The sequence below is a fragment of the Phaethon aethereus genome (genome assembly GCF_964289735.1).
Source record: "Phaethon aethereus genome assembly, chromosome: 17".
Classification (NCBI taxonomy): domain Eukaryota; kingdom Metazoa; phylum Chordata; class Aves; order Phaethontiformes; family Phaethontidae; genus Phaethon; species Phaethon aethereus.
This window is the reverse complement of record NC_138593.1, coordinates 10,483,006-10,495,803: the sequence shown is the minus strand read 5'-3', so window position 1 is coordinate 10,495,803 and position 12,798 is coordinate 10,483,006. Positions and strand designations below refer to the sequence as shown.

The 12,798-nt window shown below is 57.3% G+C and overlaps 1 protein-coding gene across 1 annotated transcript; it reads left to right on the top strand.

Moving 5' to 3' along the window:
* Window positions 1-11,011: 11,011 nt before the first annotated feature.
* CHCHD10 (coiled-coil-helix-coiled-coil-helix domain containing 10) lies at window positions 11,012-12,214 on the top strand (the record flags this gene model as incomplete). Its single annotated transcript, XM_082007739.1, has 4 exons — window positions 11,012-11,067; window positions 11,150-11,333; window positions 11,610-11,760; window positions 12,195-12,214. The coding sequence occupies 4 exons, from the start codon at window positions 11,012-11,014 to the stop codon at window positions 12,212-12,214; spliced, it is 411 nt and encodes a 136-aa protein (XP_081863865.1).
* Between the last annotated feature and the right edge of the window lie 584 nt (window positions 12,215-12,798).

The window sequence follows — 12,798 nt, the reverse complement described above, 5'->3', positions numbered from 1 at the left end:
ACTTTCTTGTCCTGCTCTGAGCCAGACAGCTGGGTCCCAGCGAGAAAAGCTTTCTTGCCTTTGTCTCTCTTTTCTTTAGTGTCTTTTCTTTGAATGCTGGTGTCTCTGGGAGCTTGGTGCCTTCCAGCCCCTGTCAGTGGAGCCTGTTGGTGCCCTTGGGAAGCGGGGAGAGGCGTGGGAGCAGCCTGTGAGGCAGCGACAGGCAGTTTGGCTCTTCTTAATAAAGGGAGACTTTTGAAGGGGGTGTTCAGGGAAACACGGTCCTTGCAGAGATGGGACCGCGTGTGAGAACTGCTGGGTCCTGCCAAGGCACTTAGCACAAAAGAAAGTGCATGGTGTGTTTGGGATTACAAATATTTCCCAGTCGAGCAAGTCGACGTTTAGCAGCAGGAAAATGGCCCGTTGGGTGTTTTGGGGGCTTGTGCGCTCACCTTCTGCAGAGTGCCCTGTGCGCAGCCTGCAGAAGTCCCTTCTGCCAGCGCCCCTGGGCTGGGAGCTCTCCCAGCCACCGTCTGTCCATGCAGCCCTCATCCCTGCCTCAGTTTGCAGCTTGCTGAACGTAGAGGCTGCTGGCAGATGAGCACAGGGCTCCCACCCCAGCCCCAGAGTGCCGACAGCCTGACATCTCTCAGTGCAGGCGCTGTCTGCTTGCTTTCCTGCAGCTCCTGCCAGACTGGAGCCAAATTTGGGGTTCAAGGATCTCGTGATGGCTGCAGGAACTCAGTGGAAGCCTTCATGATCGGAAGGCCCCACTGGTCACTGACGTTGCTGACACAGCATCCCCACACGTGGCTCTTCTTGCTTGGCACCTGCCTCAATGCCTTCCAGCCCTAGCAAGCGGCAGAGCTGTGACGGGTTTTCCAAGTCCTTCTGGCCACAAGCGTTCGCTCTTCTTCCACTCCCCTAAGGCTTTTCAGCAAGGAGGGACCTTGTGAACACCTGGGCAAGCGAAGGGGCTTCGTGTTGTGAGTCTCAACAGGAACCACCGACCGGGGTTAACCTCTCTCAGCAGCCCCCTTCCAGCGGGTGTTTGGTGGAAAGAGCCTGAGTGAGAGGGAGGAAGGGAACAGCGGGTCCGATTCTGCCCTGTTGTGAGCAGCAAGGAGGTGGAGTAACTCTTTCAGTGCATGGGCCACTTGGGTGTGAAACTGCTGTATGGCACTTCGGACTGAGAGGAGGTGGGGGAAGAGGTCTCTGATGAGAGCGAAGGAGAAAGGGGAGGGAAGTGAGAGAGAAACTGAATTTAAATGGATTAAGCCTGTCTGTCTGAAGTCCTTTGTTTCCTGCCACCTCCCTGGTGTGACTTTCACAGCTGTCTTCTGTGCGGCTGGCTGGGGACCTGGTTTTAGGTTCCCTGCAAAGTCAGCGTGGAGCTTTGCACCTCCTGGGCATTTCCCTGAGCAGCGAGAAGAGGGTCCAGGAGCCAAATCAGGCCAGAGAACCCCCTTTGATTTCTCTTCTCTAATGTCTTTCCTCTTCTCTCTGTAGGTGATGGCCTCATGAACTGATTTCTCCAGCATCACTGCTGTGTGGGTGACAAATGGGGACGCATCCTCATCAGGCGAGTCTCTGTTCTCACCCTCTCGCTTTGGGATTCCCTTTTGCTTTGGCCCTGGCATCTCGTTTTTCTCCTGGGCAGCCAAAGCGGGTGTTTGTACAGGTGGTGGTAGGTGCAGACAAGGCTGGGGCCACGCGCACTGCACTGCCCTTGTACACATCAGTGATCAGGAGTATTTCTTGAAGAGGCCTGGAACTACCCAGTTCTCCTCCTCAGCTGACAGCCCAAAGCACGGGAGGGGGCAAGAAGAGGGTGTGGAGTCAGGGGAGATTCGGCCTTTGGGCCTGGACTAAGGAGTGAAAAGGTAAAGTAATGTGTAAAGTAATACGTAAAAATTTACGTTGGTCAGCAAAATGCTTTGCTTCAAAGCTCTTTTTAGCTTTTCAAAATCTCTTAAATGAAAACGGCTGGAATTGTGCAGGCTGTCCTGGATCCAAACTGTGCACCTTGAAAATGCCAAAATATTTTTTTTCCCCAGACTTCAGCTTAACTAAGCCAATGCAACAGGCTCTCAATGAATTTCCAGAAAGTTTTGCTTGATCCACTACTACTTATTTTCCATTTATTTGATTTTGCCTTTAAAGAAAACCCTTCTTTGACCTTAATTCTGGGCGGAATCCAGCGGTGCAGAGCCTGCCGAGGGTGGGATCTGCCTGGCGTGCTTGCCCTTATGAAACCAAGGGGCACGAGCGGAGCCCAGCACCTGGGCTGAGTGCACGGCTACCCGCAGGGCTGCTGGGCTGGCACCGCCGCCTCCTCCAACCTCGGAACAAGCGAGGTGGTGGCAGGACTGTCCTGCCCCTCACCTCGCAGGGGTGCACGGCACCTACGCGGTCCAGGAGTGGGTCCCCGTGGGAGCAGCTAAGGCAGCCACGGCCCCGTGCCCCACGTAGCTCGCGCTGCAGCTCACGCGGTGCCCGAGCAGCTGCGGGGCCGCGTGGCTCTTCCTTCCCCGTCCCCCCTGCAGCCAGCCCTGGGACTGGGCCCCCGGGAAGCAGCTCCCGGCTGGGCCGCGGTCTCGGCAGCGCAGGGGCAGGCTGCAGCCCCGGCAGAGGTGTGCCACAGTGTTTGTTGTCTAATCATCTCCTGCGCCCGTGCCAGGAGCCGAGCGCACACAAACAGTGCCGGGCTCCGGTGAGGTGCACTGCCTGCGAGATAAGCCAGGTGAGGAAAACACATCCATCTTCGTGGCTCTTGGCCTGAGACGGAGTTTGATCTGCTGGCATTTTCCTGGCGTAGGCTCAGGGCACGCCACAATTCACCTGAGGAGCCAGACGCTGGGGAGCCAGCTCCCATTCCTGGCGAGAGGTGTCAGCCCCGACTGGCGCGGAGCGCGACGGCTGCGAGGAGCTGGTGGTTGAGGCCCCGTTGGCGCACGGGGAAGGGTGCTGACCCATGGCTGAGCCCCTGCGGCGGCATGGACCCGGCTGCACATCGCCAGCGCTTGCGTTCATCACCTGAGCAAAAGGGCGAGACTCCCTGCCCGGACTCCCTGTGCCCGGCCGTGCAGCCGGCCCCCGGCAGAGCCCAGGTTAACAGCTTCCAGCCAGCAGCCTGGACAAAGCAGGAATGACTGGGAGATACGGAGCTGAGCAGAGACTCGACTCCAGTCTGCGGCTGCTCAGTGCCTGATAAGGAGGCTGCTAGTGCCGTCTTGCAGCGCTCGACCTGCCAGCTATCCTCAAATGAAACGTCCTGGTGAAACGCCCCCCACCCTTGGCTCCCTCTGATCCCCTCAAAGTCGAGCTGAGACTGGAATGTCTCCTGGGATGTGATTCCCTCTAGCCTAAGGGAGACCGCGTTAATAAAACCCAGCGTGAGATGTGGAGGCGATGGGGGAGGAGGCAGGCAGGGCTGGTGAGATGAGGCTTTTACCAACAAGTCGTGGGTCTGCTGGAAATGTCCCGTCCTGTCCTCTCTCCCTCCCCCTGTCCCCGGAGCTGAGCTGTGGAATTCAGGGTGTGGGTCGAGGCTTTTCTTCACGCACGCTTTTGCTCAGAGCAGCCAAGCCCCTCACCTCCCTCCCTCTCCCCCCTCCTCAGCACCTCCCTGGAGCAGGTACCGCTCCCACAGCCCCTCTCGGCTCAGCCGCGCTGCGGCTGGGACCCTCCTGCCCCTCTGCGCTGCTTTGGCATCATCCTGCGGCGTGCTTTTCCCGTGATGAGTGGAAGGTGTCCATCCCAGGGACGCGCAGGCCAGCTTGCCAAGCCAGGGCCAGCAGTAGCCAGGACAGAGCGCTCCCCACATCTGGGGAGGCGGGGGGGCGGCTGCGCGCACGGCAGCGAAGCGGCTGGGCTGGTTGGTGCCGGGTGAGCAGAACCAGGCATCCATGGGGCATCTGCCCAGCATCAGGGCAGTGCTGTGGGCTCTGCCTGAATGAAGCCACGTGAACACAGTGAGGATGTGAGCCAGGAGGGAAGAATGACAGGAGAGCAAGTCGACTCAGTCCAGGGGAGATAAGTGAGAAGAGACATCGTGGAGCTGTGGGGTTTGGTCGGTGTTAGTGTTCTCTTGGTGCTCACTGGGATGCAAAGAAGCGCTCACAGCTGTCCATTTTTGCAGCAGTGATGCAGTGCCCTGCAGTCTGGAGCTTATGCTACCCTAGATGCTGTGGGGAAGGACATGTCTGTGACCCACACTGCGTTGCCACTAACAAATGTCACTGCAATCAGCTGCCTGCCAGACTGTGGCAGAGTTCAGTTCCCAAGACGTTCTTCCACTTTCTCTTGGACAGCAATTGCTGAACTCCGAGACTGCATGGCCACAAACTCAGTGTGGAAGCCTCAGACCCGGGGAAGCGCCCAGAGACCAAACTGAAGAGTCTGAAGAACAGTCTAAAAGGAGCACACGAGAGCTTGCACACGGCTGGGAATGGATCCAGCGTGGCAAACACAGTGCCCAGCCTTTGCAGAGAGCTGCAGTGTTTGCTCAAGCCACTGATTTTGCGAAGGCCAGACAAAAAGCGGGCACTGTTCCTACCGAGGAACCTGTGGATGGTCTCTGCACTGAGCTCAGCACTCTATGGTGGAGGTTGCAGCTGAAAGAAAAGCATTTCAGCAGAAGTCTTGACAAACCAGAGTGCAAGACCGGGCTTCCATGCGCGTTTGCCAGGGAAGCAAGGGGAAGAGGAGGTACCAAAAGGTGGCCTCCAGAATGTAGTTGCTGTCTGAGATGTTGGAAGCTGATGGCTTGGACAGCCTCAGTAGGGCAGGGAGAGCAATGTGGTGATTAAAACTCACGAGACGTTTTGGAGAGCTGAGACAAAGGTCCCCAAATGACGGGTGGCTGTGAACTGTTGGCGTACAGGCTGCACGAGACCTCTCTGGCTGCCGCCGGGCTGTCTTTGCCTGGGAAGGGGGAGATGGGGGGAGCCGGTTACCGTAATACTCCAGTTCAAAGCAGTAGCTGTTCGTGGGTTGGTGCTAACGGCCTCCTAAAAGGTCACGGATGCCTCTGCCTTACCCGCAGCCCCGTCCTGGCTTGCCTGTTAGGGCTCACACCTTGTTTCACTGCAGACGCCTCGGAGCCGGCAGCGCTCCTGGAGCGGTGCTGGGGACCCTCCGCTCCGAGGTGTGTGCTGAGGGTCTGCACTAGAGGGGGGGAAACCAGACCCACCAGGGAGCGGCTGGGGAGGGGAGAGCAGAGGGGAACGGCCTCTGGGGAGACGTTTGGGTGAGGAGGAAATCCCAAGCCCCAAGACCACTGCCTGGGACAGCGCAGGCAAAGCAGGGAGCGTGTCAAGGTGTGAGGTCCCTCCAGGGCCCACTCAGCACCGCTGTCGTCTGCAAGCGCTGTGAGCTCGCTGCTTTGGGCTCCCTGAAACCGCCTGGCAGATCCCAGCCGGAGCGAGGCAGCGAAGGGCACTGTCCCATTGCTCAGATCCTCCAGGCGCACACCGAACCAACCTGCGCTGGCTTTTCAGCTGCATTGCTTACGGGGTGCTCTGCGGCCATGAAGAAAACACAACAAAATCTCCGGGCTCAGGTTCACCATCTTGTCCCGTATTTAGCAGGTGAATTCACAGAGCTCACAGTAACTGTCGTCCTCATGATCTGAGGATGCACCGCAGGTGTTTTGGAAGGGGGAATGTCTTGACTAGGGCTGACTTTTGGGACAGAAAAGCCCTTCTTTAAGTTACAACTAATGGCATCAGCCTTCAGCTGGGATCAGAACATGCCTCCGAGTGTGCAAGCCCTGCTTCTGGATGTGTGGGTACAAGGGAGACTGAACTTCTGAGATGCATTTCCACTGGGGAAGAGGAGATCTGGGGATCTTCTTTTTCTACTGCCTCCTCTTTCCGCACCAGGAGATGAGGGCATCCACATTCTGCATTTGGTACCTTCCTCCGCCCGCGGGTCACGAAGGTGCGTTTAAGTGGCACAGGTAAATGCAGAGATGCACCTACACCTCCCAGGACCCGTGGGCAAGGCTTAGAGGAGCTCTTCTGGAGGGGAAAAGCTCTCCGGAAAGCCAGAGCAGAACAGTCTAGCTCAGGTGTGCTCCAGCAGTCAGGCCCTGGAGTTCAAACAGGAAACGCTCATGACATGAATGGATTTGGGCGCAGAAGAGCATTCAGACCAAAAGTGGGCTAGCATGAATGAGTTAAAATCCTTTCGTTTGCGTAGTGAAATTTATTGAAAACTACACTGTTCGTCTGCTGAAACTTCACAGCTGTTGAGATTGCCCTCGGGGCAAACCACATCCAAGAAATGGCATGTAGATCCTGGGAGCACAAGACTTGAAAGCTGGAACGGCACTCAGCAGTGCTGCCTCCCTTCCCTTGCAGTCACGTCTCGCCATCTGCAGCTCCTCCAGTTAGACGCCACGGTTTTTTCTTCCTCCCTTTTCTCATCTCTGACTCTTGCAGTACAGTCACTTCATTTCAGGCCGTGTATTTTGGCTGAAAAGAGACTGAGGAAGGATGCAGACAGCAAGGGGTCTGTGTGGGGAGAGCGTGCTCAAAGCCTGTAGCATCCAGTGTGAGATGGGGCTGCGTGCCACGCCGCGGTGGTGACGCCATCGACTATCACCTACCTGTGACACTCCCGCGTTGGTGTCCCTTGGGGGAATGGCAGTGAGGCAGGACTGCGGGGAAACGTGCCCCTTCGCTCATGAAAAATCTGTGAATCCCTTTTAGTGTTAGCAACTTGCTTGATCTTTTTTTAATATCATTTTTCAGTTGCAACTTCTGCTTGCAAAAAACTTTACAGGATAAAAAATGGTGCTTGCATATTTACATCTGACCTGAAAGCTCCATATGGACTTGGGAGACTGAAATTAGCCACTCGGCACAAGCAAAATTAGGACTAGCCAAAGCTCAAAGATGAAAATAAAAGTAGGACACGAGAAACCCACTGACTGCAATACATTCAGCCATAAATGATTCATGGAGTAATTTTGAGTAGCAAACACATTGGTAAGAACTGGAGGTTTTGTTTCTTTTTTTTTTTCGGGATTGTCCACAAACAAAAATATTGGCTAATTCATCAGACGCTTTCTTCTGCTTTGAATAGTTTGCCCAGATCCCCGAGCAACCATCCCGTGCAATTTGCTGTTAACCTAAATAACTTAAATTCAGGTACACCCAGAGCACTGCCCAGATCTGCCCCTGCATGCAGTAATTAGGGTTCTCCGAGCACAAACCTGCAGCTCGGGAGGCAGGAGGCCCCGTCAGCATCTCCAGATGGCTACTGCTGGCGGTGGCCCGTGGCGGGGACGGGGCAGGGACGCGCCGCAGCGTGGCACGGCTGCCTGGAGAAGGCTTCTGTGGAAACATGTCACCTGTGGGTGCACCGTTCCCCTCAGCAAACGCCCTGCGGAACTGCAGCCTGGTAGTGACGGACCGTCACTCTGTCGCCCGATGGAGGGGCAGAGATGAGGAGGAGACCCGGGGAGGCCAGGCATTGGATTCCTTACCCGTGAAATAACCTCTTCCAATCCAAACTTAGGGAATTCCTAGATCTCTTTGTAGCCACATGTCGGCTGTGACAGCGTGAGGATTTAAATGAGGTAAACTCTGAAGGGGGAGATTATTATCTGGTTTTAGAGCAATGGGGAAAAAGCAGTCGGAAAAAACAGACCTGCTTTTTACCGACCTTCTCTTACCTGATCCTGCTGCTAACAGGAGGGAACGTGCAGGCCGGCCGCTGCACCAGCTTATTCAGAAATGACTGGTTTGGGGTAAATCTTTCCATCACTATTTAGGAATTAGCTACCGTCTTTCAGATTTATATGTCCCTTAATCCAAAATTAACCTTCAAGTGTAGGCAAGCCCTAACACTTGAACTATATAAGGAGGGATCTTCTGGAGGAGGGAAAGCAGGCAGAGACGAAGCTACTTGATTGAATCAAAGATCAAATTTAGGCTGAAAAATAGGGGAATTAGGAAGTTTTGCCAGGGAGGCAGTGAAAACTGTTGGGGGGATATTTCAGACGCAAATGGGGCCCGGCTGCACAAGTCCCGCGGGGGGAGGATGGCTCCTCGGCAGGGCTCTGCGCAGGGAGACTAACACGGTACTTCCACCTCGGGTGCCGAGGGCTCTCCAGCTGGGAGCAGAGGGCTTGGAGTGGGTGGCGTGTGTGCGGGTGGAGTTGTGTACACTCAGCCTTCTCAGACAGCCACAATAAATTATCTCATTAGTAAACCCAGGATAGCTGTGCTCCTCAGCACATACCCGGCCTCCCACAGCACAGGAAAACTTTGCGTCTAATTAACCAAATCAAAGGGTCCCCCAGACACAGCTTAGAGAGACGCGCTCAGCTTGAAACCCTGGCTCCTTCAGCAAGTTGTTCTACGTGTAGTGGAACTAATGAACCTCGATTTCCTATGGCTGGAGGTCTGGCATTCCCTACGGCCCCTGCAAGCCCATCCTCTCGTCCCAGCGGCCCATGCCCAGCTTCTTCCTATGGCCAGGGACAACCGAGGAGGGATGAGGAGGCCGTGGTGCTGTACCCCCAGCCCATGCGCTGATGGGCTCGACTGTGCTCGCGTGCTGATGGCAGAGAACTGAGCTCTCACCCCGAGGGTTTCCTTGCAGTGAGGGGCTCCTCGAGGTCACTCTTTTCTTCCCTCCTGCCTTATTTTCTCATGTCTTTAAGACCTCTGTTTCCCCACAAGTGCTTGTGGCTCAGCTCGGCAGGAGGGGGCTGCCAGGGAGGGACAGACCAGCTGCACGGGGAAGGGAACTCACGTCTGGAAAAAGGAAAAAACGCAGGTGCTGCTGATGCAGGGGCTTTCCAGTTACGTTTTTCTGGTTTTACAGCTGCTTGCCCCCCTCTTCTCTTTATTAGTGTGCAAAAGACAGGCAAATGCTGAATGCTGCTGCTCCAGCTGTAAGCAGAATTACACAGCACAGCTCCCAGGGCAGGTGAGCTCCCCAGTACTGCGGGAAGGAGGATTTGGGGGTGTTACCCCTCAGAAGAGGCGACCCAAGTCATGTTTGTTTGAGGCACAATCCCTTTCCTCAGAGGATTAGGAGCTGCAGCTCTCCCCCTGCCCTCTCAGCTCCTGTGCAAAGGGGACGGCTTGCTTTACAAACTCTTTTCTCTTCCCCTCGTGCTGGAAATTTGATTCTACAAAAACACTTACACAGCAGCTAATTGCCAACCCTGCAGTGACTTGGCTCGCTAATTCCTGCCAGTCAATGAACCAGCCCAAAGAGCTGGTTTTCATAACTTGCTCGATGTATGAACATAGCCCTGGAGACATAACATAGCTGGGCTTTTTTTTTTTCCTGGACAACTTATGGATTCTTCTCAATTTTAGAAATTTCTTTCACTCCACAGAGCATAAAGAACATCCAAAGATGGAGCAGGCAACCAGGCCCATCCCAGGGAGACATCAAGCAGACATGGACCCACAGAGGCCCCGGGGACCAGCTGGGGTGCCAGGGGAGAGATGATTGTCAAGAAATTGGTTTGAAGGTAAAACTGGCGTCGTCCAGCCTGTCTGTTTGTGATCTGAGGGCTCATCATCGTTTCTCCATGGATTCCTACTTCCCAACAATGTCCACGCCTTGCGAAGGTTTCCTTGATCTGCTGGTTTGTATCCAGAGGGCTCCTGCAAAAATTGTTGTGCTGGCCAATGGCTTAGACCACATCATTCTGCCCCACGCTCCTCCCTGGCACCCTCTTCTCTGTGCCCCAATTGTAGACTGTTCATCTTCCCCCTCCCAGCCCTTCATTATCCACCACTCCTCCACCCATCACCTCCCGTGCAACAGAGGCCGACTGTCCAATTTCCAACAAGCCCCTTCACGCTCTTTCCTGCCCGGCTACACACCTGGGAGAAGCAGCCTCTGAGCATTTGCAAAGCCACCGCATCGCCCTCCCTGAAGCTCTTCTTTGTCACGACACCTGCAGAAACCTTCACAGCAGAGCTGCCGTGCTCTGCTCGTCGCAGTGGCTCCTTGCTGCCTCCCGCTGCCTGCTCTGCCTGCACCCAGCTTCGCTCCTGCCTGGACTGCACACAGCTTCCTCCTTCGCTGCAGGCTCTGTGGCTCTGCAGCGACCGGCAGGACACGGGCCTCACCCAGTGGCGAGAGCCCAAAAGGGGGCTAAGCCACCTTTGGGCCAGGGGCTCCGGAGATGGTACGTTGCTTCACCTGCAGGTGCTGATTTTGGGCACAGCGAGACACCAGTTCACCCGCCAAAGCGTGTTTGCTGCGCAGCTGGACTGCGGCAGCGTGGGACGGACCGGGACGCGAAGTCAAGCCCGGTTTGGAGCGGGTGGAGCTGCGGGCTGCGTCTCCCACGGAGGCAGAAGGCCTCGCGAGTGTAAATCATTCCTCCTCCGCTGCCACCCCTCCCCTGTTATCTGGGGGCGCTGAACGGCCCCTCCCGTGGCCTTTCATAACGGGGCCGTTAAACACCGGCGGGGGACTCAAGCCTGGCCGGGCCCCGCCGGGTGCGGACGCATTCGCAGCTCCGTTTGCTTAGAGGAGATGCTGCGGGTGGGAGCCCAGACGCCGGGAGCGTGTCCCAGTCAGCCGGGCAGGGGGCGGGAGGCAGCCGCGCTGCCTCGCTCACACTCGCCGCCGTCCCGCTTCAGACACACACGGCGTTTCCGCGCCGACGGCAGCAAACCACAGAAACCCCCACGGCTTCTGCCCGTCTCCGTGCCGCGGCCCTGCCGCTCCCCCCGCGGCGGCCCCGGTACCGGTACCGGTCCCGGCCCCGGCCCCGGTTCCGGCCCCAGTCCCGCGGGGCGAGCACGCCCTCTAGCGGGGGCAGGCGGCGCAGGGCCGGGGCACCGATGTTCCGGGGGGGCGGTGGGAGGTGCCCGGAGCCACCTGCCCCTCTGTACGCATGCGCCCGCCCGAAAGCCCTGAGTGCCCTCAGAGGGGCGGGGCGGGCGGCTTCGGCCGTTCGGCCGAGCATGCGCGCGGCCTCACGTGGCGGCGGTGGCGCCTCTTAAGGCGACGCGCGGGGCGGGGTCGGGAAAGCGGTGAGACGATGGCGCGCGGCGGCAGGAGCGTGGGGCGGCCCGCGGCGGCGCCGGCCCCCGCCAGGTACCGGGTGCGGCGGGCGGGTCGGGGCGGCTTCTGCCCAGCCCCCGCCCGCCGCCCGTCTCTGACTCTCTTCTCTCCGCAGCCCGGCCCCAGCGGCCCCGGTGCCGGCGGCGCAGCCGGCGCAGCCCGGGCTGATGGCGCAGATGGCGAGCACGGCGGCCGGCGTGGCCGTGGGCTCCGCCGTGGGACACGTCGTGGGCAGCGCCCTCACTGGCGCCTTCAGCGGCGGCTCCTCCGAACCGGCCAAGGCGGCGGCTCCCGCCCAGGTGCGAGCGGGGCCGGGCTGACGGCGGGCCTGCCCGGGCCGGCGCCCTTGGCCTGCCCTTGCGGAGCGGGCCCGGGGCCCGCGCGGGCCGTGGGGCGGGGCTGCGGGACTGGGGGTGAGGAGGGGCGCGGGAGCCGCCTGAGCCGTGCCGCGGGGGACAGGCGTGCGGGCAGCCGCCGTGCCGTTCCCGCCGGGAGGCGGCCCGGAGCCGCCGCGCTGGCTGCAGGAGGTGCCGCAGCCCCCGGGCCTCCTGCCCCAGCCGCCTCCCTGCCTGCAGGAGCCCAGGCCGCAGCCCGTGTACCAGCAGTCGCCCTATGGGCCCTGCCACTATGAGATGAAGCAGTTCCTGGAATGTGCTACCAACCAGAGAGACCTGACCTTGTGCGAGGGCTTCAACGAGGCTCTGAAGCAGTGCAAGTACAGCAACGGTGAGTCTGTGCCCTGTCCCCACCAGAGGTCCAGGCATTGAGGGTGCTGCTGCCAGCACAATACCTGAGAGGGTTCAAAGGTTGCAGAAGCAATCTGTTGAGGTTATAGTGCTCTTCAAGGCTTTAAATAGGAAGCGGTTCTGCCTTTCCTGTGTCCTGGAACACAGAAGGGAACTGGAAAGGGCAGCAGAAGTGATCCTGACCATGTTTCTCTGAAGGTGAGGGGGTTGTAGGTACCCTCTTAGAGGTTGTTCTCTTGCTGCCGTGGGAAGCCTACTGCTTTCCCTACTTGATTCCCTAATTCCTGCTGCAGCTGTTAAAAGCAGATGTCAGTAGTTATGTCTTGACCTGATTGCCTTGGGTAAGAGAGCTTTTATTAACTCCAGCAGCTGGAATATGTACCTAATGCTCAATTTGTGCTTTCTCCTCTGTAGGTGTTTCTTCTCTACTGTGAAGAATCTGCCCCCTTGTAGGGAGGAGGAACCTGGTGTAGAGCCCTGCTGCCTGCAGGGGGTGGAAGGATGGACAGGGTATGAGTTGGAGGGATGAGACTGACCAGACAGGAGTCTTCTAGTGGTAATTCACTTCTGGACTAGTAAGGAAGGAAAGGAATGGTTGGACCTGTGGGACTTCGGAGTTCAGATAGTGCTGTATTTATTACAGAAAAATAAAGGAGTTTATTTGGACTTATCACTTGTGCATGCACTTCATTTAATTCTTAAACTAAAACTAAGCTACCAAAATGTTAGCTGTGTCAGCAATCTAAAGGACAAGGCACAATTGTGTATTTCCTGCAAACAGGAGGCGCGGCCTAGCAAGGACTGTGCCTGTATGACTTGGCAAAAGCACATCCACAGCTGAGCTGAGACTGGATTGGCAGCACTCCAGGCAGAGGAGGGGCTGGAGCGAGGTAATCTGAGATGTGTCCTACAGTATTTTCAGTAACGCTATTTTTCCATCAATAGCCTCTTCCTGAAAAGCTGGCCTGACCCCAGAGCTAAGAAAATACGAACTGGCTGTGTGACTCTGATACAGTCA